This window comes from Fusarium vanettenii (genome assembly GCF_000151355.1).
Source record: "Fusarium vanettenii 77-13-4 unplaced genomic scaffold NECHAsca_83_unmapped, whole genome shotgun sequence".
NCBI classification, from domain to species: Eukaryota; Fungi; Ascomycota; class Sordariomycetes; order Hypocreales; family Nectriaceae; genus Fusarium; species Fusarium vanettenii.
This window is the reverse complement of record NW_003315806.1, coordinates 1-24,179: the sequence shown is the minus strand read 5'-3', so window position 1 is coordinate 24,179 and position 24,179 is coordinate 1. Positions and strand designations below refer to the sequence as shown.

Below are 24,179 nucleotides of genomic sequence, written 5' to 3'. Positions count from 1 at the left end.
TAATGAACTCGAGTTCTATTCGCATTTCTTTATATAAATTATATAATTAATCGCTAATAAGGATTACTTTAGGGTTAATAATAATATCCTATGATTATTAGTAAGTATCTAGTATAAACCCAAAGTTAGCATAGGCTAGTATAATCTTTATGCTTTTATTTATAGCTATATTATAGGCTAGCTAGGTAGCTAGTAGCTTTTTAACCTAGTTAGTCTATTTATAGTTAATATAGCATCGGAGGTATTATTCTAGTATTTAGTTTATATATTCTATCTATCCGTCTATCTCCTTATAGTACACTATAGAGAGTTTATAGTTAATTCCCAAATATCCTATTAGGCTTTGCTAAAACTTAGATGCGAATAGTAGTCCTCGATTAGTAATAATTTTAAGTGGTATGCTATATATCTTAGCGACGTGAAAATAGAAAAGGTAAGCGAATTCTTTAGCTATTATTAATTCTCTATAGGGTATAAAATAGGAAAATTTCGTAAGTCTATCCACGATAATAAGAATACTATTATAGAAGTTCCCGGTAGCTAGTTCTTCCGATAGGGGTAGCTTTATGATAAAATCCATAGTAATAGCTTCCCATAGTAGCTAAGGTATCGGTAGGGGTTATAGCTTACCGTATAGTTTATAGCGTTATGCCTTAGTTTTTACGCAAAGGTCGCATTAGTTAATAATTATTATAATAATTTTCTTTATATTAGGAAAGGTATATATTATCTTAACTCGTTCTAGGGTTTTATTAATCCCTTAGTGTCTATAGAGTTAGTAACCGTATATTTCGCGTATAAGATTATATTATAGTTCCTCTAGTACTTATTACTTATCTATTTTTTCGTCGTCTAGGAGTTATTCGTTATGCTCTAGGATTTTAGTGAGGAGTAGATTGCCCTATTCCACTATATAGGTCGTTCCGACGATCTAGTAGGGTATACTAATAACTTTATCCTATTCATAGATAGTAGGTCCTATTTCTAGGTAGCACTTTATGTATCGCTGTACTTATTTTTTAATTTTTTCTTTAAATATATAGTTATCATAGATATAGTTCATTCGTTTCTATATGGGGTCATAGTTTCTGTTATAGGAGAGTTAGTTATAGTAATAATTAAAGATAGTTTCGAATACTTAGTCGGGGATAATAAGCATTCCTTAGTATATTAAGAATCTATCTTTATTATTTTAGTATCCCTATGCGTAATCCATAAAGTTAATATCTTATTTCCTATAATCCTTAATAAGTTTAATATGCTCTAGTAGTAGCGCTAATCTAGTGCGTTATTTAGTACACGCGATAGTTCGCTATTATAGATATCCTTCGGTAGTAAAGTATAATAGCTAGTCTTTAGTTCGGATTTTTCCTATATTAAGGTCGGGTCTATAGCTAATAGCATCGGCTTGGCCGTTTTCCGATCCTTTAATATAGATAATAATATAGTCAAATTCTAAAAGGTATTTAGCATATTATAGTTATTATCCGCTAAGTTCTTAGGTTATCGCAAAGTAGGAAATATTCTTATAGTTGATATAGACCTTAATCTAGTAATAGCTTCCTAGGAGGTAATATCGAAATTCCTTAAAAGTATTAATAATTACAAGGAATTCTTTATTATAGATAAGGTAATTAAGTTTTACTCTATATAACTTATAGGAGTAAAATATAATTAGGTATAGTCGTCCTTTATTATCTTATTATCCGATCTAGGCGCCTAGGGCGAAGTCCGAGGCGTCTATTTCTAATTTAATTTATCGGGATAGATCAAATATCTTAAGTACTAGTTCGCTTAGGATAAATTCCTTGATTTTATTAAAGGTATTTTTTGCCTTATCCCTAAATATAAAGACCTTATCTTTCTTTGTAAGTTCTATTAATAATATAGCGATTTTCCTAAATACTTTAAGAAACTTATAGTAGTAATTAGCGAATCCGAGGAAGGCTTATATTTCCTTAACGTTAGTTAGCTCCTTCTAGTCTCTGACTACTAAGACTTTCTTAGGGTCCATATGTATCTCGTTATGAGAGATAATATATCCGAGGAATTCTACTTCCGAGGCATAGAATTTACTTTTCTCGGGTTCTACTAATAAGTTAGCGTTCTATAGTATCTATAGTACCTTATGGATATGTTTCGTATATTCTTCTTCCGTTTTAGAGAAGATAAGGATATTATCTAGGTAATATATAATAAATATATCTAGATGTTCTTATAGTATATTATTAATTATTCGTTAGAATGCAATAGGTGTATTAGTAAGTCTAAAAGGCATAACGAGGTACTTAAATAGTCTATACTTAATATAAAAAGCGGTTTTTTATTTATATCCTTCCTTAATCCGAATAAGGTTATAGGCTCCTTTAAGGTTAAGTGCGGTAAAATACTTTATCTTAAAAAGTCAATCCTTTAACTCGCTAATAAGAGGTAGCGGTATACGATCCTTAACTATAATAATATTAAGTATTCTAAAATCGATATAAAGTCAGAGCTTTCTATTCTTCTTCGGAATAAATATAATAGGGTATCTAATAGATAACTTGCTTTCCCTAATATATCCTTTCCATATTATATCTTTAATATATTCCTTTAATACTAGAAGTTACGCTTCGTTAAGTAGGTAGAGTTTACTAAAGCTAGGTTATTTCCCATCGATAAACTTAATTTCCAGGTCATACGAGGTATATTCTAATAGACCTATCTCGAGTTCTTCTACGAAGAATCTTTTATAGATTCTATACTTCTATGGTATATTCTTAAGTTATTCCTCTTCTAGGCTATCCCCCTTTGGTTTCTCGAGGTCTTTCTTAAGTACATAGAACTATTATATAATTTATGCGATTATTCTTTATCGTTGTTGTTTCTGCCCATTATGGTATTTATATTTTATCCCTATAGGTAGAGAGGTATCTCGTATTTACCTCTTCTTAACTTCTCCGTTATTAATAGAAATTTAAGATCTCTAATCTAAGTCGTTATTTAATATAGAGGATATCTCATTATCGCAAGAGAGTATCTAGCTAGTTCTCTAGTTAAAATATAGGTTAAAGTATTATAACTATAGGTACCCGAGCATAAAATCGTAGCTCTAGTTTAATATAATATTAAATAAGATTCCTTAGTTCTTTCCTTTAATAAAAACCTTAAGATAATTAATCTCATAGTTAATAATTCCATTATCGTAATCAAAAGGTATTCCTTCGAGGTTATATATTATATAGGGCTTGCGTTTATGCCTCTATAGTAGCTTAAGCCTATTTACTATTATTAGGTTAAAGTAGTTCTGCTTAGCTCTATTATCTACTAAAGTATTTAACTATTCTCCCTTAACTTATACTTTTAATTCTAGGTATTATCGCCTATATCCTCCGTTTATGGAGTATAGGGCCTTCTAGGGTAGTTTATTCCCTTATTTATCTATCCGTTACCTTATATCAGACGGGGTATCTAGTTTTTTAACCTATAGAGAGCATAGCTATAGTAATCATATTTATATTCGCTCTTACTATATACTTCATAATCATAGTCGTCGATCTAACTATATAGATACTCTTAGTAGCTCCTTTCTTCTTAGGCTCCTAGGTCTTCCTATTCTTATTAGCTAATTTACTTCTACTAGTCTTCGATTTTATAAGTAACCTATTTTTACTCCTAGATAGCATAGTAGAGGTTATTATTATATCGTGCGTAGGCTATGCCGATAGATTCATACTAGTAGAAAATTCGATATCCTTCTATCTTATACCATAGGTATAGGTTTTTATTAGGTTAATATAGTAATGCGACGGGAAAATAGTCTTACTCTTATTTTTCCTTCCGGTGGGTCTTATACTAGTATTACTAGTAGGATATCTATAAGATATTAGCGTGTTCTTAGTATATCGGGTATGTTTACATATCGTCTCGTAGGTTAAAGGGTATTTCTAGATATCTAGGGTTTTCCGCTAATTCTTTATAGTAGGCGCAAATATAGATTTCTTATTTATCGGCGGTATCTATATATTCTCGTGCCGTCTGGATATATTATTCCCATATACTATTCTAATATCGATTATCATCTTGGTTATATAATCGCGGGTAGGGGTCTTTTTCCTATAATTCTTTATTAGTTTTCTATATTCCTTTTCCTACTTGTGTAAGTTCCTCTTGCTAGTATTCCTAAGGGTTTATAGTATTTATGATTTGTGCCTAGGTTAGACTACTACTTGCTATTTTTGCGATCTAATTATTATATAATAGTCTACTATATTATTCTACTTTCTACTATTTATAGATCTTATTATATTCTTATAATGCCTCGGCCTAATATTAGGGGCATAAGGTGCGATTGCATTATATAGGGTCGTTCTGCTAGTAGTCCCTTTAATAGACTATAGCGGGTATCTAGGATTTGCTATTCTTATTATACCCTATGACCTATCTTTTATAGTCAAACCTTTCTATAGCGGCTTCCTAGTAGTCGGTTTATTCCTAGGAGGTTAGGGGTAGTAGTACTTAATTATCTTTTATCTTAGTAGATTTTTTGCGTTAGGTAACCGCGATGGTTTTTATATTAGGGTCCTTATCTAGTTTATTAGCCGGTTCCGGGAGTAGCTCCTATTTTAATTATATCCTAGTATAATCCGTGAGGTTTATATAATCGAGTTTTTAGGGCCGGGTCGTCTAGTATACTCGATCCTTCTTATTATTTTGGGTGACCTCGTTTTCTCTAGCCTATTCTTCCGTGAGGTAGGCTTACTAATAAGGTATATTAATTTAGTTAGGTATAGCTCCTATCCGGTCGTAGCCCGCTCGTGCCATGCCGAGCATCTTTGTTATCCATAGAGCTATCTATGGTTTATTATTAGCTTATATAAATCTTACCTATTTTCTGCCTTCGGGGAGTCGCTATTACTATGGCTAGTAGTGACCTTCCTTAATATTATACTATTTTTTATAGTAGATCTTCTCGATATAGTTTATCTTATAGTAGTATCGGCATTCGAGTCTATAGTAGTCGCATTTCTTCTATTAAGTTACTCCGAGTTTTATAAGTCCTATATAGGTTCTATAAGATATATTATTTTATTAGTATCGCCCTTAATTAGCATCGAACCGAGGTTTCTAATAGTTTTCTTTACTATTACGGGGGTTCTAGAGCTTCTTCTAAGAGAACTATTAGTCATCGATCCTAACTACTCGGCTAATATAATCGACGAGGTTATTAGGCCGGTCTTCTTTATAGAGTTTAGCCTATACCTCTTTCTTAAGTCTATCGAAGAAAAAGGATATCAGGGGTTCTTAGTCCTAGTTAAGCTTCGAGGTAAGCTAGAGGTACTTAGTGCTATATTCTAACGCGGAGCGAGTTTATTAAAGTACCTTAATTTCTCTTTCCGCCTAGGCTTTTTTATCTACTATTCCAAAGGCTTATTAAAGTATAGCTTTAAAGGCTTTAAAGCTAGAGTAAAGGTTCGTAGTTTATAGCGAGTATTTATTAAGTAGTTTAATAAGGTACTCCTTTATAATAGGTTCAAACTAGGCTATAGCGTGCTTAATAAGACGCCTTATAGCATACTAAACCTTACTAGATGCCGTGGTAAACTATATAGGGTAATAGAGCATAAACGCGCATAGTTATATAAGGAATATTAGTAACTTATATGCGATACTATTAAATTTCTCTAGTTATTCTAGCTTTAGGATTTCTCTAATATCCTTGCCCTTTATAGCGGCAATTACTATATTATTAATATTCTAGATATTCTCGTAGTACTACTAGTTTTAGGCTTACTAAGCAGCGACTATGCGATTAATAAGTCCTCTAAGTTCCTCTATTTCGGTAGTTATAATAGTAACCTAGGCATAGAGTTACTCGACTTTTTCGTTATCGCTATCTATTTCTTCATCGCCGTTAAGGTTAGCCTAAGCTAGTGCGATAGGGGCAGGTAAGTAGTTAGTAGGTAGAACCTACTAGTAGTTATTACTAGGAGTAGCCTAAGTAGCTATTGCGTTCGATATTATTCAAGGTAACGCAAGTAATCTAATAAATAAGAGCTATTAATGTATAACGAGAGGATATTTCCCAAGGGATAAACCAGTCGTACTAGGTTTATATTAGCACTAGATTATATTACGTAACCTTAAAGGGTAATATAATATCACATCTAGTAATATACTCAAAAGGTATTAAGTATAACCAAGTTATATTAATAGCTAAGGTAGCTACTATATAAGAAAGTATAATAAGCGCATTCTATATACTTAGGGTTATTCCTTAGACCGACGTCCTCTAGGTTCGGTCCAGGGTAGGACCGGTATTTCCAACATTCGGTCCTTAGACCGATGCGGGCGATGTTCAGTCCCTTCGGTCCCTTGCTTAGTCAGAGTATTTCTGCCATAGTTCCCCGCCTGGCTCACGTCATGGCCGTGACAAAGAGGGTCTCGACGACTACACAGTTGAGCTCCATGATACCCAAGCTACGGAGAGATATGTATGAGTGGAACTGGCCAAGTATGGCAAGCCTTAAAGAAGAGAAGATAAGTAATAGTCGTACCGAATGATTGGGCTTGAAAAATGGTTACATATGATTATGAGATATACCGTAGTATCACCTCTCTTGTAGGGAATGAAGGTGCCGCGTTGCGTGCAGGAGATGATAGTCAATAGTATATATTTGCGTTCGTTTCTGGGTGTTTTAACCGGAAACGAGCAATTGAGACTTGATAGCAGGAAGTCGATGCGTCATGTACTCTCATTATACTATCATTGATGACAAACTTATGCAGTGACCTAAGACTTCTGGGACTAACAGTAAATAGATCCTTAGTAGCTATGGGCCTCTCTATGTTTCACGTGGATCGACCTCGCTTCAAGCTGTTGCTTCTTTAATTTGGCATAACGTAGGCCGCACGCATTGCACAACGTCCTCGCTCCATCAGGACCCCGTCGCCATTCGGGTGTGTCAACTCGGTTGCAACTATGACATCGGTCAAGGGGAGCCGCACACTATCAACGTGTGAGCTTTTTCTTTTTTTGGTCTCAAATGATTGAACCTACCCTCAATCGCGTGTTGGCCTCTGTCATACTATATTGGGGCTTCATTGCATCTCCATGCATGGGCACATCGTGATCCTCCTCGTACGGGCTCTTCATTTTGGCTGCTTCACGAGCCCGCTCGTTCTGGCTCAGTGCTTGCAGCAGACTCCTTACTTGCTCCAAATGCCGCTTGATCCGCTCAATGTTGCCGAGCATATCGCTGATATCCTGCTCTGTCGGTAGTCTGCTCGGGATGGGGTGAGCTCCGTGCTGCTCTTGAGTGATTCGGGTATATACTTCGGAGAAGTTAAGAATCTTGTGGGAACAGGAGCCGATCTAAAGTCAGTTAATATTGCCGCCCTTCTATGCGAGCTTATTCCGACATACTTGACTTAAAGAATCTTGGTAGCTCCAGCTTTCAAAGTGCTTAGTCACGGTAGCATCATGTCTAGCTCGAGGAGCACACACTCCCTTTTCCGTATCGGGAGGTTCCCATGGGTTATAGGGCCTTGAGACATGGGGCGGAACCGCGTGCTTGGGAGAGATCCGAGAAACGGGCAGACGCATCTGACTAGGAGGTTGTTGGCCAGGTTGATAAATAGCACTCGTAGGAGGGGGCGGCGGATGAGGATGTGCATACACCACGTTGAAGGGATAGTGAGCCCGCGGAGGCCTCTGCTCTTGAGGATGATGTTGCTGGGGAGGAATGTCCGGCTTGGCTGAAAGGCCTGCCTGGCAGTCCGAGAGAGGAGGTAGTAGCGGTCGGCTAGTGAGTGGTAGCCGATGAGAACTTGTGAAGGAAGTAAGAGCATATTGTTGAGAGGGAAAAGACGAAGCCGGGTGTAGTGGCTGTGGTGAGGAATGCTTCCCAGCCTTTGAGAACGATCGAGGAACGGGCTCGAAAGATGACGAAAGTTTGGAGCCGGGCCGGGTGCTAGAAGGAGATCCAGGAAGAGGAGGGCCCAGCTTGGCGTCCTGAATGAGTTCCGAGATCGAGAACAATGGCCGACGATTCGAAGAATTATTTCCGTTGGCCGGCTTCTGGGGCACAACAGAAGAGATCATGTTAGAGATGCTGGCACCGGATGAGGAATGATGATAGTCCGAGGAGACTGACGGTCGAAGCGGGTGGTGGGTGGACGGCATAATGAGCATTGTCATGGCCATGGCAAGAGGTTCCCTATGCGAGGTTTCCATACGATCTCTTGAGATGGATAGGCGCTGCCGGTGGTGGTGGTGAGAATGGTAGGTTGCAGTAGGTGGTGTAGTTGTTGGAGGATGGAGGCAGAGCGAAGGCGGGAAGAGTGAGGGAGTTGTTGATGTGGGAGGACCAGCCAGAAATAAGAGAGGATGCTGCGGCAGCTCTCGTATTGGAATCAAACAGACTTCTTCCTGATAGGGTTAGGGGGTGTGGCAAATACAAAAGATGGTCTGGGGCAATTTGATGTCGTAGATGCATCTGATCTGGCTACATTCGGCTGGGGAATGCTTGATGAATGAAGGAAGAAACAGATAGGCAGAGGGATGGTAAAGGAAGCGCTTCCGTGACTTGACGAGCCAAGAAGGGTATCGAGATATCGAGCTAGCACTAGATGTGATGACCTACTTAGGCGAGGGAAGGGGCTATAGACATAGGAGGACTCACGAGGCGGGAAAATAAAAAAAAAGTAGACGAAGAAGCAAAAGGCAAAGAAATAGATAATGCCAGAAGAGCCACGGGTATAGATAGATCTGAAGGTTGATAGGAAAGATGATTTGTGACAGCACTAAGGCAGAAGACCGACAGGGAGGCGGCCTGGGACTTAGGCTTCTTGGGTGGACAGACGCATGCAGACGAAATGAGCGCGACTTACTTGCTGGCTTTCAAGGCTGGCTGGGGGAGCGGTCGATCCACCGCCACAAGTAAGAGTGCTGGTGGATCGGTGTTGGCCCGCTGGATCACAGGCCAGAAAAAGCGTAGCGCAAACTACTTAGGGCGGCGGCAAATCGTGAAACTGGCCTAGGGACAGGGGCTAAGGGACGTGGCGCTCAAGTCGGTTCAAGACAGAGAGATAGGCGAGTGGAGCGAAACCCACGGCACCGGGTTATAATCCTCTCGCGCGTTGAGGGCTGGTAAGAAGGTTGATGTTTGCGGACGTTTGGCATTGCGGGCTCGGTGTCGGGTGGCCGTGGGCGAGAGGAAGAAAACTTATGTTGGAATGGACTAGTTGGTTAACTGAACCTTGCCTTGACGACATTCTCCCGTGTTGATGCTATCGACTCGATCTGAGGTGATTGGGGCGTGCGGTCTGTAGTTTATAGATGGTTGGAGCTGGCCTTGGTTGCGCACTGGCGGTTTGGCGACTAGCAACGGAGCAGCAGTGGACGACACCAGACCCAAAGCCGGGCAGTGCTGGGCCACTAATATGGCGAGCAAGGACGAAGCCTGCTGCTGCGGCCGGCGGCGTGTGGAAGGCACCAGAGCGGGTGAACACACTGCGGAGAAAGGAAGAAAAGGAAGAAGGTAAATAAAGGAGGAGAAGGAAAAAAGGGAGAGAAGGAGGAGGGGCGAGGAGGGTGAGCAGAGGTAACAACTCGAAAGTTGATGGTATCGTGTTGTGAGACATGTGGAGGCGGTAGGATGCAAGGGAGAGAGCGAATGTTCAGGGGCAGGTGAGCGTGGGCCTCCTACCCTGAATCTCGGTTCAGGCGGCGTTGACAGATCTTCGGCGGCCCGTACCATCGCCTCGGGGATTGGATGAGATCTGAGTTCTCAGGGCATCTTACTTTACCGCTGAAGTCGGCCAACAAATGCAGAGGCATTAAGCAATGTCCTCCGTCCTCATTCCCGCAGCAGCACAAAGCCGGCCTCCAATACTTTAAGGGCGACTACACTGCTGCGAACTCGGGTACTTTAAGAAAACCGGCCTCATGTGACTACAGTTCAACAGCAGCTCAACACATGCGGCAGTGCGCAGTTTGCATAGGAAGAACAAGTTGGCCGACAGACGATGCAACAAGTTGCCGATGGATTTGGGCATGGTCAAGGGCCTGTGGATGGATAGTGCTCGAAAATGTGAACCAGTCGAAGAGGTACGTAGCTTGCACCCAGGCGAGCCTCCACCTTCCTTTTGTCTGTTTGTGTATCTCCGGATATGTATACGCTCTTCCCTGATCCCTGTAGAAAGGCGCCGCCTCCATTGGACTCGATCAGTGAACGGATATCATGCCCGATCAAAACCACTGGTAACATGGTTACCTACCCATCCTATCAAGCACCATCAGCTTATCCCTCATTGCGCTCTCGTTACCTTCTGGGGTTAGGACGCTCTGCAATGCCAGCGGCTTGCATTCCCCTAATAGAGGGAAAGAACCATAGCTTAAAGTGAGGTCAATCCGCCTACCATCTAAAGAAGGCTTCAGATCAGGAAGCCCACACTGGTCTAGGACCAACTATAGACGCAAACGGAAGTTCTCGAGTAAGTCATTACCAACGACATATCTTTTTCCGTGGTAACCTAAGTCGCTGGAAATAGAATCTATCATATTTTAGCGCCGACTCTGGTCTGGACCAAATCTTATCACCCCAGTGGCGCAACACTATCGGTTCCGTTACCAATTTAGGCCATGATCTTAGGTGGAGAGTAGCCACCTTGAGGATAGCTCAGAAAATGCCGTGAACCCTTGGAGATCGTTTACTAAAGTGAACATCCGTGGCTGAGAATAATGAACTGATTGGGCCTGCGACATTTCGGAGTTATTGAGACATTGTTCAACGACTGAGTATATTCCCATAGGTGGAATCCAATGGATCCTCCGCAAGATTTCCCCAACGGTCCGTGCCCGCCTTAGGCAGAGACCGATAGAACTTCCAGCAAACAAAGACAGCAAAATACAATAAGTGGGCTCCGTCGGGGATCAGTACTGACCATCGATATGTATCTCGGAAGAAGTATGATGCACGCCAGGCCACATGGAAATCCAGGGTGGTGAAATGATTGACCCGAGCGACCTATATACCAATAAAAAGAAAAAAAACAAAAAAAAAAAACAAAAAAAAAAAAAGCTTGGCCAAGACGAAATAGTGACTGGTCATATACCTTGGGGTAGTCCGGGGTAGCCCTCCACATATCACTGGCGCCTCTCTCCCGCTGATCACCCCTGGTAGAATGGGGGCCGGAATGGAGACAAGAGACAACAAGCAGTATTAACGCTCAGGCATCTGGGGCATGTGTAAACAACGGCAGTGGCCCCTGCAAGTCAGGAATTTAAATGTAACGTATACGATAAGTGAGTCGGTCAATTTTGTACCTTTTAGCAGGGTATAGCGGGGTAAAATACCTAAAAATTGCTAGAGGGCGCTAACAATTTCCAGGTACTTTTTATATGTGTCAGAAGTTAGAGGTGTGCAACATGGGTGTGGGCAGAAGAGATTGGATTTTTCGCTACTTTTTCTCTAAGGGAGCGACGAAGGTAGGGTTTTTATACCTGTGTTTAGTCTTCTAATAATATAGGTAGTAGTCTGCTGCATGATGCTAGTTGTGGTCGTTCACGATCACCGTGAACAAGTTCACCGTGATCGTGATCGCTGCCTATTTTTTGGCCCTATTCCAACAGAGAGACTATGCAGCCCCTTGCTGTCAAGCGGCAGAACTGACCAACTAAGCGGTTTCAGTCCAAGTTGATGCCTGCAACCCGGTCAGTCACACCTTTCTCTCATTAGCATGCACCGCAGCTCTCCTGTCCCACTGCATCGGCTTCCCCGGAGTCTGCCTTGCCTAGACGTGATGTATGAGCCCAGGCTTCATGCATCCCCTCGCTAGAGGAATCAATGAGGTGTTCGGAGGGAGTCCATGTCAGTGAGAGGCCCCAGTCGGTTTCAGCGGACTACAGAAGCCCCGGGAGGCATGACGAACCCAAAAGTATGCTGCTTGGACTGGATCCAATTGCAGAAAGCGCGGCGTCTCAGCTTACAGAGTCCTAAATCCGAAGCTGCACAGAGACTTAGAATTTGGTGAGGGGCTTGCTATATAAGCAGCTGACTAACTCCTGGATGGGAGTAAGATATCAGCAAAGCTCTCCACTACCCTCTACATTAGTGCACGCTGTAACAATTTGGTGCTTACCTCTTCACTCTCACCTTTCTCATCACCATCATTTTCCACATGTGACCGTCGATCCCACTACGGCCGATTCCGACGCTCGATACTCCGGATGTAGCCAAAGCATACCCTTCCCATCTTCCATTATCCATATGCCGTCAGTGCTTATACCATAGCACAGTAGCTAACATCTCGGAAAGAAGCCCTAGTCAACTGATTATCGATAATATGCGATAAATCTAGGTTCAGAAGTCTGATGCCAGTCACGTGCATGATAAGCGTGCGGTCAAAACAAGCGCGCGGTCAATTCCCCACCCGAATTCTCTTTTCCTTCCTTCAACCCACATTCCTCAACTACAGAACATGTCACAGTCAAATTACGAAGCTAATATCATTCTTACTCTTCAAGTGCTTCAAAATAACCCCCAATTAAAGGTGCATCGCGCTACTACGATCTATAGAGTCTCAAACACTACCTTGCGTCGTCGACGCGACCACATCCCTATAAGACGCAACTACACGCCTAAATCTCGAAAATTAATAGATCTAGAGGAACGGATAATTATTTAATACATTCTCGACCTAGATTCGCGATCGTTTCCTCCCCGTCTTCGCGACATGGAAGATATAGCTAATAAACTACTCGCCGACCGCGACGCGCCTCCCATCGGTATACGCTAAGGTTCCAACTTTATCAAGCGATAACTAGAGCTAAAAACATATTCTTTTCAGAGATATAACTACTAAAGAGCCAAATGCAAAGATCTAGAGGTTATTCTTGGCTAATTTACGCTTATGCGGAACATAATCACCAGATATGGCATCATAGAGTCAGATATCTATAACTTTGACGAGACTAGTTTCATAATGGGAATTATCTCGATAGGCATGGTCGCCATAAGCGCGGAAAGACATTCTAACGTGAAATTAGCTTAGCCCGGAAACCGGGAATGGATTACTATCGTCTAGGGCATCAATTCCTAAGGATAGTGGCTGCCGCCGTTTATTATTGTTGCGGGTTAATATCACCTCTCGACATGGTACGAAGATAGCCCTCTACCGCAAGACTGGGTTATCGCCACGACCGAAAATGGCTAGACGACAAATAAGAGAGGCCTAAAATGGGTTTGGCATTTCGATAAGCACACCAAGCCGCGCACAACTGGTGAATATCGCCTCCTTATCCTAGATAACCATGAAAGTCACCTCTCCGTCGACTTCGGGCTCTACTGCGGGAAAAACAAGATCGCCATATTTTGTATGCCTTCTCATTCATCCCATATCCTTCAGTCTCTCGCTGTCGGCTGTTTTGGCCCACTCAAGCAAGCAACGGGCGACAAATCGAGAGGAAGATGCGGGCGGGTATAACGCACATCACCAAGGAGGATTTCTTTTCGGCATTTTTTGCAGCATTCCAGGAGTCCATGACAGAAAAGAACATCCGTGGGGGTTTCCGAGGAGTAGGCCTTATGCCTTTGAACTCGGAAAGTGTGATTTCTAGACTAGATGTGAAGCTATATACGCCACCGTCAGTCGACGGGGTCGATGAGCCATCGGCACCTTAGGTTTCCAAGACGCCAAACAACCCGACAGAGGCGAGTTCGCAGTCTGAATTCATCAAGAAACGAATCCCTCGACACCAAGGAAGCTCTCCGACATTGATTCTGCATGCTGTCGACCAGTTTGCCAAAGGGGCGCAAGGAATCATGCATCAGATCGCTTTGCTGAGGTCGGAGAACCAGATCCTTCGACAGGAGAATGAGACACTTAGTTGACGCCGATAGGCCAAAAAGAAACAATTGCGGGATGGAGGAAGTCTAACTCTAGCTGAAGGGCAGGATTTGCAAGATCAGAAGGAGGTAAATGTGCAGTTAGAAGAAGAAAGCCGTCGAAATGGTGGTTGGAAGCGGAGGCCAGAAACGAAGGCACGGCGATGTGGTGTCTGCGGCAAGACAGGACATAACGCACGAAGATGTCAGATAGAAGTAGCAGTGTCTCAAGAACAGAGTCCCAATTAATCTGAGCCGATTTAGAGTGTTGTGGTTGATTTTGCAGGGGTAGAGAGTTGCGAGGTTGTGGAAAATTGACCGCACGCTTGTTTTGACCGCACGCTTATCATGCACGTTAGAGAATCGGGAGTTGGGTCATTGGATCGAATAAAGGTGAGCTAATGCTCTCCCGACCTCGAGCGTCTGGAGGCAAGCGCCCGTAGCCGCATCCCAGATCTTGATCGTGCTATCGTCCGTGCCCGAGGCGAGCCGCTGGCCATCCGCCGAGAAGTCGACTGAGTTCACCGAATCATCATGGCCCTCGAGCGTCTGGAGGCATGCATTCCAGTCTGATTCCATACTCGGCTTTAATGTGATCCAACCTGGCTCTTCCTTCTTGAAGAGCTCTCTGACTAGACAGCGGGTGGGATAAACACGAGCGCCGACGCATATACCTGCAACAGGGCGATCTCTATGGCTCGCTGGTGAGAAAGAATAAAGCGGTATGCGTCTCGAAGCAGTTCTGTTAGTTATCTCGCTTCCTTTGTTTTCTGCGAACGTGTTAGACCGTCTCAAGTATGTGCATGAATGTATAATAACTTACTGCTAAAGCTTCGAGCTTCTGTACTGCTATGACTCCCTCCGACATGCTGCGTAACAGACTGAGGGCCTCTAGCCAATGCAGATACTTCTTCTGAAGCAAGACATGAACGACGCCACCGTCCTGTTGGCCCTTGTCGTCTCTCATCCTCTCTGCGGAATCCGAGTCACCGAGATGATCAACCCAGTAAATGCAAGAATACCTGGATGAAGCCAATGGGTCAGGGTCGGGCGGCGACACCTAATCGATGGGAAATCCTGGGTCGCATAGGCCGTAAATGGAGCGTCGGAGCGTCCTTGACAAAGCCTGCAGTGACCTCGAGAAGATGACATGGTGCTAGTGCGCCATGCCAGAAGGAAAGAGATATGTGCTCGAGGACAAAAAGTCCTTAGCAGACTGATGAATGATGTAGACGGCATTGTCTCTGATTGTCAGGAAGGAGCCGCAAATGTTCGAGATCTTCGAAATATTATCATTCGATCTCTGAAAATTCGCCGGTAAGCCTGAGAGGTGACCAAGTTCCTCTAGGTGAAGGGGGCGATAGGCTGTGGTGACTGTCGATAATATAGATCAGCACATTTCGGGATTCCGCCGCCCCAACTTTTGGATCCGTTGCATCATTCGACCGTATAGATCTTCCAAGCCAGCAGGCATTTCCTTTACGACATCCAGTACGTCCCAGATCCCAGAGACCTTCCGAAGTTGCAGGCTAGACGAGGCTTCGGGGTCAGCAGGCCCGGAAGCTGTTGGCTGGGGTGTTGGCTCTGGTGTTGGCGGAGGAGCTGGTCGAGATGCTGCTTGAGCTGCTAGCCCAGGTGCTGGCTGAGAAGGCTTTGGGGGAGTAAGGAAGGGCAGACTAGAGTGGAGGGCTTGGCCGCATGCCTTTGAACTTGGATTCAATCTTCTTGACCCAGCTAGGCGCCATTATCGCTGCCCGTAGATGAGGTTGGCTTTCTTGCGTGTGATAGCGATGTCAACGACATAGTACCTCTTCCGATGGATGTGGGTGATATGACGGATGATGGCTGATAACTGGCGACATCTTTGCGGGATTTCTGTGGGGGACGCTTTGAGCAGCTGAAAAGGCCCTGGCTGCTAGGCGCAGGTCGTGAGACCAATAGGATTGCCCACGCAAGCGCAAGGCGACTGACATCGGCCGTGCTGAGAACGCAATACTCGGCGGCTCTCAGCACAAAGTCCACCGTATGCGCGGAGCCCCCGTCTACCTTGGTGTTACGATTAACGGTATGCAGGAGAACCTAGCCTCGAGCCTCATCGACAGCCAGAACGGAGCATCCCATGGAGACAGGCTGTCGACCTTGTTGAGTGTTACCAACCCCCTTCATCATAGGCGCCGTAGGTAATGTGTGAAGGGGATTGCAATAAGACTCTCCTATTAACCCAGCTACCCTCTCGCCTAGCAGGACCAAGGAGAACAGTCCCACGTAATAAGAGCCATACATGACGACATTATCTGGTGGCCGAGGTAGTAGGAGCTTAGAAGATACTTTATACTAGCATTCGCACATAAGTGATAAGGTATAATCACACTATTAGATTTACTCTGAATGGTTCAACTTCTTTGAAGACTGCCAATAACTAAAGTTCCCGAACCTTCTAACTATCGATGCTAGGATGAAGTATATTATCCTAAGAAGGCAAGATTAATTCATCTTTAATGCTGTGAAGGCGACTATGCGGTCCAGAGTCAAAGAGTACAGCGCATCTCAGTTAGTTGCAGCATATGTCAACAGCAACTGAAGGCTCTAAAGGAGAAGAAGAGGAGACGGCTGGTGAAAGCCGATGCGACTATCATTTTCCCCACCCTCATAGTCAAAGTAAGAGCGCACGGGGGCATTAAATAAAGGAAACTAAGTAGGCCCAGGCGGTTGAGGAAGCTGAGGAAATAAATAAAGTTGAAGAGGCTTAGGTTTGGCTCCCATTCGAAGATTGGGTGCTGACTTAGTTAACATAGGGCGACGTTCCGAGTCAGGCACAAAAAGGTGGCTGGTGGATCGACTCGTCTTTAAGCCAATATGGACTGGCCTTTGATAATGTGAAGTTTTGGGGCTACTCTCGGGAGTTACTATTGGATTTCCAAAAGAATTGGTCCCAGTACCGGACTCGAGAGATGCTCTTGTCGGTCCACGGCCATGAATGGTGAGCGCAAGGGGGTTACTTGAGATGCTGTAGTAGGTCGACAGGCAAGAGTATCGGCCGTACGGGAAGTCTTTAAGGATGCTTTAGGTCGAAGGTCCTTTGGTAAGGATAGCTGAGAGGGTATGGGAGTATTCTCGTCCCCGTTATACCCTACTGGCGTTAAGAAAGGAGCCGATTCTCGAGGGCTTGTAGCCAAAGGCTGGGCAACCTTGGATCCGATATACGTAATGACATTATCGGGGGAAGAGATAAATTGCCGACTTTGAGAGTCTGTAATGGAGTTCTGAATAAGAGAGTTCCTGGCAAACCGTCCGAGGGGTTCATAAATAGATTCCTCAATAAGCTCCTCATTCTTCTTAGACGGCTTGTCATAGAACTTGGCGATATGTTGAGGAGCATGCGTAGCAGCGGTGGCATAGGAGCGAGGTGGTCGCTGGGGAGAGTGCGTCACCCGAGGGAACCGCGACGAAGTTGTGAGGGAGGTAGTCCTCGGAGGCACAGCGATGGGCTTTGGGAAGGCCGAGTGGGCCGTCCCGGCCTTTCGGGCCTGGGATTGAGTGTTCTGGAGGTTCCGCGCAGGGACCCGAGGATCATCAACCACTCGGGGCACCCGTTGCGGTGCTCGTTGGGGTCGAACTTGTGTAGGGATTTTAGGCAGCGGCTTGCTTGGGGGTTGTGATGGTGGTTCTAGTGATTGAATCTCAGAAGGGGATAGCAAGGCTGGGTATTGCTTTTTCTGGAGGAGGGCTTTGATGTCTTTATTGCTTTCTCCGAGGCTAGGCCTTAAGAAAGTATCCAATATCTCATCGTGGGCTTGGTGGTGTTGGTAATAGTCCTCATGAGAAGATTCTGATTCGGTTCGGCCGTAATGGAATTCAGTTGAACAGCAACTTGATCCACCTGATGCCTCACCCTTGGGTTCGGAATGTTGACCGGGACTGCTCTGTGAGCCCCTCTCGCCACGTAGGTGCGTATTATTGCCCTTGAACAAGTACTTGCGGACCAGCTTTAGATTGAACAACCGGCTTGACTGCTTGGTGAGGCTACCCATGTTGGGAGGGGGATGAAGAGAGTCTAGGTACAGATTGGGACAAGGTGGCAGCTGACATCCGTGTGAGCGGTGGTTTGGTTTGAAGGGATCAGCTTGCATTCAGGAATCGATGGCGGTATTATATACTACCCCTCGAGTGCCGGACAGAGACAGGGCTCATTGAGTGCTTCTGTGACACAGCTAGTCTGGGATGGTACACACACACGGCATTGATGTATGTGTGGTTTGTTTAGGTTGATCAAGAGAACCCCTTAAGTGAGAGTGTTACATGGGGAGGGGCATTCCTATTTGGACAGCTTGCATTCGCTACCATCGCTTCTGCTAAAAAAAACGCAGCTATGATCGGATATTTGGCTGCTTCAGACTCTCGGTCCAGGAAGAAGGGGTGCACTTGTTAGTTGAGTGATGCACACCTCGCAGATCAGTACACAGATTTGAGGGGCAGGTTGTCCGAGCACAAGCACTTGTTTGAACCACGGCATGCTGCTTAAGCGCAAGTGATCTGGCTGTGATGCACCTGTTACACAAGCGGCCTTTGCAAGGGTTGTGAAACGAAGACGTCAAGAAACCACGGCCTAAAGCGCGCCCAGAGGCGGGTGGAGGGGGGGAAGGGGTTAGGGAAAGCAAGCACGCGGCACAGAAACAGGCGAGGCGCATCCAAGCAAAGTAAGAGAGACGGGAAGTACACCGCATGTTTGATTATTGATCGACCCTCGTTGGCGCGCCGGACAGGAAATACGCTTCAACCGAGGTGGCATGTCCTGATTACTTCAGTTAACCTCAGCGAGGCGAATCCCTACTGACCAGCTGTTATTGGGTGTCATTCGGCTGTCCAGAGCGCTAGCGGCCCGATTGTGCCTGTCAAACCCTAGCATAACGAGGATCTCCCAGGTGCGCATCAAAAGGGTACCAATCGATCGGCTCTGTAGCCTGGAGTTTGGACGGGGCACAGGCCAGTGGCGAATCCCGTACAGCGGAGGCAGCCATCAGAAAGTGCAACAAGTCCAAAAACGGTGCGAGATGCGGCTCTCGAATCAGACGTTTTAAGCACGGTCCGCTGCATCCCTGGGACCATTTCGGGGACGGGATGACAGTAATTACTACACGATGACGCTCAGGGTCCACATGGCAACTTTTTGATAAGGCCACGGGCGACCAGGGTGTGATGAAACGGGGTGAGTTGGTTGGCCTAGTTCTTTATCCCGTCCGTAGATCAGGCGTGGCATTCCAGGCCCGGTTCTTTAGGGTCCGTGCTTTTCCCAGGGTGGAGGGACAACCCAAGGGTTATTCCGGCAAAAAGCAAGGCCACTGCTCAAAGTTGCAAGGTGGAACTGGCAGTTGCCCCTTAGCTCATGCGCCATCAATGTTGAGCTCAGTTCCCCCTTCATTTAGCGTCCAACCGGGAGCCATGGTCTATCACTTGTCACAATTGTCAGTCTGCCCAGCCTTCTCCCCTCTCTTGCTCTTTCCGGGCCTTTGCATGTGTGTGTCCGTGTGCAAGTCCGTCTCTCGACCTACCCACACTTAGCTTTCCTCCCCGCAAAAGTCGCCCGTAAAGTGCCGGTAGAGATCAGTACATCTGAAGGATCCTAGCGATTGGTTAGAGAGTGGAGGGGTTAATAAGAAGACTGAGTGTTTGATCACGATAGTGATGGCGAGTGAACTTGCGACTCGTGGGCGTACCTACTCAAGTATTCATGCTCAAAACGGGCCCCGTTTTAACTTTTCCTCCAATCACAGCTTATAGATTTCTACCCTTTGGAAGCTCAAAACGGGGCGCGTTTCCATGCACAGGCGTTTAGCTGCAGCCCAAAAGCGTCGCGTTTTCCCTTCTAATGGCCCGTGCCATGCCTGTAGAGTGAAATTAATTAAGCCCTTGACAAACGAGGACGGCATGCGATCGTCACTCTCAACATCACAACAGATTTACGCAGCTCTCCCTATACGGAATACTCTGCTACTGCTTAGACTCTCTGCTCGACTGGTAGCAATGCCGACTGATGAGCACCGTACCCACACTGAGCCTGGCACCTAATTGTCACTGAGCCAACTTGCAAAGCTCGGCCGACTTGACTTATACTTCAACTCGCCTGAGCCTGCTATCATTTGCAAGGGATGCGGGTACGCCATAACAGCGGACAAAGATCGTGTGTCCAGGCACCTTGGCGAGATCCGCCAGTTCGATAAGCCAGCCCGCAGAGGCCTGAACAAGCTCATTCGCTCGCTGAATCGTCCCGACCCCAAGGACCTTTGTCCGCGGCCCGATGGTAGTATTCCTCACCCTCATCTGAAAGCCATGAATGGTTCAGCTTGCAAGCCCTGTGGTATTCGATCCGCCTTGCCGTCGTGGGAGCTCACCATTGGCATTTTAGCCAATAGTGCTCACATTTCACTGGAGGGGCTCAGCGCACCTTCGTTGAGACAAGCGAGGTAGCTGCAGGATGGCTTGCAGTACGGTTTGATCGTGGACGTTGGTAGAAGTAGAAGGCGTCAATGACCCATCATGAACCTCAAGAGAATGGAAGGGGCACCATGGTAGACACTTAAGGGCGTTCTTTGTGACACCAGACGAGGAGAATAGACTCATGTGGCCCGTTGGGGTTAGAGTGCTGAGGATGAAGTGGCGAGGTCTCCATTCAACACAGTGGGAATATCAGATCAGAGGTTTCAATAGACTGGCGCAGAACACTCCTAAGCCGGCATTAGCAGCCCTGCGTGGTTTTTGCATCAATAGCGCTATATTTGCGCCCCCCTTTAGACGACGGCATGTATAGACATATATAAGCCCGTGTGGACTGTCAATCTCCCTCAACCTAGGCCCGGCTAAGCGGCGAGGTAGGCCAAATTGTAAAACATATCAAAGAAGCTGGCCTCAGAGGCAGTTCGAAAAAGCGGTCTCACATTGGAGGCTTCGCTTGCGTCGTCAAGAATCTGGGATCCGTGGGAGTGCCAGAGTGTTAAGACCATAGGACTAAGATAGTCCGATCTGCTGGTGGCTGGGATGTGGATACTAAGTGAGGAGCTATGCTCCTCTCAGATATATGTAACTTAGACCTTATAACAATATATCATCTTCCACTCCCGCAATATTGCTTTATCATAGAGCGCGAAATTTACCTAGAAGGTCCGTAGAATCGATTGTGAAATCCAGGGGGCCATCAGGGTAGACGTAGGTGCAAAGTTCTAAAAAGACTATAGTTAGTTAGCAATCTATTTCCCCCGATTAAGAAAAGGGAAACGCTCTCACCTTTGATAAGTTCCGTAAGGCTTACAGAAGACTCCGATGGCGGGTATATAATGCTAGTTGAAGGCCAGGCTTGCTAATCAATCAACGGCTTTTAATATTAATATAATATTATTAAATCAATTCAATTCAATGCAATTTAATCCTAGATTCCAGATTACATAAGTCAATGCAATTCAATTTAACTTAGGTGGCCGTTAATTGATTCCCGTTGATTTATTACTATATACCTAGTTTTAGCCCTAGGGTAAGTAAGCGTCCCTAAGCATCGGGGTTGCTTGTATCGCATTGGCCAACCTAGAGGCCCCTGCAAGACAAATGCGGCCTCTGAATGGCTCGTCTAGGATACCTGCCCCGCCTCAACAGCAGAGATGATTATTTACCTTATTTATTTATGTCGCAGGGTAGGCATGTATTGAAGCAATACTGCGGGAGTAGAAGGTATTATATTATTAAAAGGTCTAAGTTATATATGTCTCAGAGGAGCATAGCTCCTTACATAGTATCTATATCCTAGCCACTAGCAGATCGGACCATCTTAGTCATACGGTCTTAATATAACCATACCTAAGTTAACGAGACCGCACCACTTCCGAGGGTATTCTAAGGCGTCGAAGAGTGGTCTAAGCATATATAAGCCGTATCTATGTAGCTATTCCGGCCTGGGTCCCACCTAGCTATCGATAAGTATATAATCTGCTATATAGGCAGAAGCGATGCTATTATGACTATTAAAAGTAAGCCCGACCCTATGGGCTTTAAGATTTAGGTCATAGCCTAGCTGGGCTTCTTTATTTACTAGCTATAGCATATTAAAGATATAGAGCATAGCGCTATTAGTATTGAAATTTCAATATAGATATTATTATTATAACCCTTATAAGCCCGGCATAGGAAAAGAAGAAAGGTCTTAGATAAGGCCGCAGAGGAAATCTATAATATAGAATATAATAATAAAGCAATAAATTCGACCTAAGCCGTTATTATTAGCCTTATAAAAATACTACTAAAATCGATATACTATATATTTATAGATAACCTCTTTTTATCCTTACCTCTCTTCTATAACCTTCGCAAGCAGGGCTATAGGGCTACTAGCATAGCTCGTGCGAATAATAGTATCTATAAGGAATTAATTAGGGATAAGAATAATAATAATAAGGTTAAAAAAATATATGAATTTAATGCTATTAAAGCTATATTAACCCTTAATAACTAGGTATTAGCTTTAAATACTTTTAGCTAAGAAGACCTTATTAATCTATTTTTATTATATATCCCTAGGTTAATTAAATCGCTTAGAAGGATAATAAGCTTATATTATTCTTATTTACTATATTTACTAGCGCCGATAATAAGTATATTATCCGATAGAGGAAGAAGCTATTATCTAAGAAGTTAGAAGCTAAGCTAATATACTATTTTTTTAAGAATAAAGCTATTAAAATAATTAATATACTAATAGTAACTACTACTTATAATAACGAGATAAACCATATTAACCATAGTAATTAGCTATAGTTATATTATAAGTATAATTATGCCCTCCGCTAGGGCCTATAGTAGGCACTAGCCTAGACCTTCCTCCTTAATATAGCCCTTATTAATAGCTATATTACTTAACTTTATAAGTAGCTAAAATAGAAGAGATATATAAATTATAGGCAATATATTACGGCCTGACATATCCCCTATCATATATTATTTTTATTCCCTATATTTTCCTTCTTAATATACTAACCATAAGAGACCTTACTTCTATAAGTGCGAGGCCCTTACTTAGACCTTACTTCTATAAATATAAGGCCCCTTATATATATATAATAATTATTATACCTTAGATAGATACTTAGCCTTTAAGCTATTAATAGACTTTAGTTACCTTTAAGACTTTCTTAACTTATTATTAAGATATAATTCCCCTATTATATAATAACGCTAAGACTTTTTCTTAATAATAAACCTAATATATTTAGTTTATTCCCTTAGAAAACTCTAGATATTATATATTAATAGCTTCTTATTTAATATATTTCTATATTATATTATATAATACCTTTATTATTAAATAATATATCTTTTAATAGATAGAATACCTTACTTATTAAATTTTCTACTAAAGGATTATTACTATATAATAAGATATTACTAAGTATTACTAAATTTATAGCTAAAATCTAATAGCTTAGAGGTATAATTAATTAACTCTAGGGTTAGGTATAAAGCTAACCTATAATACTTATTTAGTAATAATATAATAAAGATCTAAGAGAAATTATTAGACTTATAATACCTGAATTATTTATAGGATAAGCCTATAATATTATATCTTTTTTTACTAAGATAAAGGGATACTTTAGGCTTTTTCCTTAATATATTAATATTAATATAAAGAAAATATTTTTTATTATATCTCTTTTTTATAGAATTATTAAAATATAATTTAAATTTACTTAAAGAGACTTCTTAGGAAATAAAGATAAATCTAATTAGGACTAAGAAATTATTAATATTTTTATTAATTAAAGTAATTTCGAAGTAGCTATTAAAGAAATATTTAGAATTATTAATAAGAAATAATAAATTATTATTAAACTTTATAGCTTAACTTAGAATAAGTTATATATTATTTATTTCATGACTTTCTAATAACTTATATCTAAGGTTAAATAGGATAATAAAGCCCTTATAGAAATCTATTATTAAGGACTTAAAGAAGAAATTAAGAATAAATTATATAAAGTAAATAGACTTAATAACCTTAATTAATATATTAAAATAGCTATTAAAATTAATAAATAATAATATAAATAACGCTAAGAAAAGGTAACTTAGAGAAATAAAGGCCGCGCCTCTTAGTTTAATCCCTATTACCCTAATAAGAGTAATAAATAAAATTAGGGATAAAGGAATAATAATAATAGGAATAAAGGAAATACTTTAAATAATACCTAACTAAGACTTATAGATATTAGGAATATCTAATAAGATAAATCTTATATTACTTATTATAATTATAAAAAAAAAATATTATAA

At 42.8% G+C, this 24,179-nt stretch overlaps 3 protein-coding genes across 3 annotated transcripts; 1 reads left to right on the top strand and 2 right to left on the bottom strand.

The window, feature by feature from the left end:
- Positions 1-6,805: 6,805 nt before the first annotated feature.
- NECHADRAFT_88991 (uncharacterized protein) lies at positions 6,806-8,185 on the bottom strand (the record flags this gene model as incomplete). Its single annotated transcript, XM_003039652.1, has 3 exons — positions 6,806-6,988; positions 7,040-7,354; positions 7,406-8,185. The coding sequence occupies 3 exons, from the start codon at positions 8,183-8,185 to the stop codon at positions 6,806-6,808; spliced, it is 1,278 nt and encodes a 425-aa protein (XP_003039698.1).
- A 6,833-nt stretch (positions 8,186-15,018) lies between these two features.
- NECHADRAFT_88990 (uncharacterized protein) lies at positions 15,019-16,137 on the top strand (the record flags this gene model as incomplete). Its single annotated transcript, XM_003039656.1, has 6 exons — positions 15,019-15,185; positions 15,263-15,359; positions 15,423-15,529; positions 15,657-15,690; positions 15,810-16,044; positions 16,094-16,137. 6 exons carry the CDS (start codon positions 15,019-15,021, stop codon positions 16,135-16,137), a joined length of 684 nt encoding a protein of 227 aa, XP_003039702.1.
- Positions 16,138-16,774: 637 nt separating this feature from the next.
- Positions 16,775-17,899, bottom strand: NECHADRAFT_88989 (uncharacterized protein; the record flags this gene model as incomplete). Its single annotated transcript, XM_003039651.1, has 1 exon — positions 16,775-17,899. One exon carries the CDS (start codon positions 17,897-17,899, stop codon positions 16,775-16,777), a length of 1,125 nt encoding a protein of 374 aa, XP_003039697.1.
- Between the last annotated feature and the right edge of the window lie 6,280 nt (positions 17,900-24,179).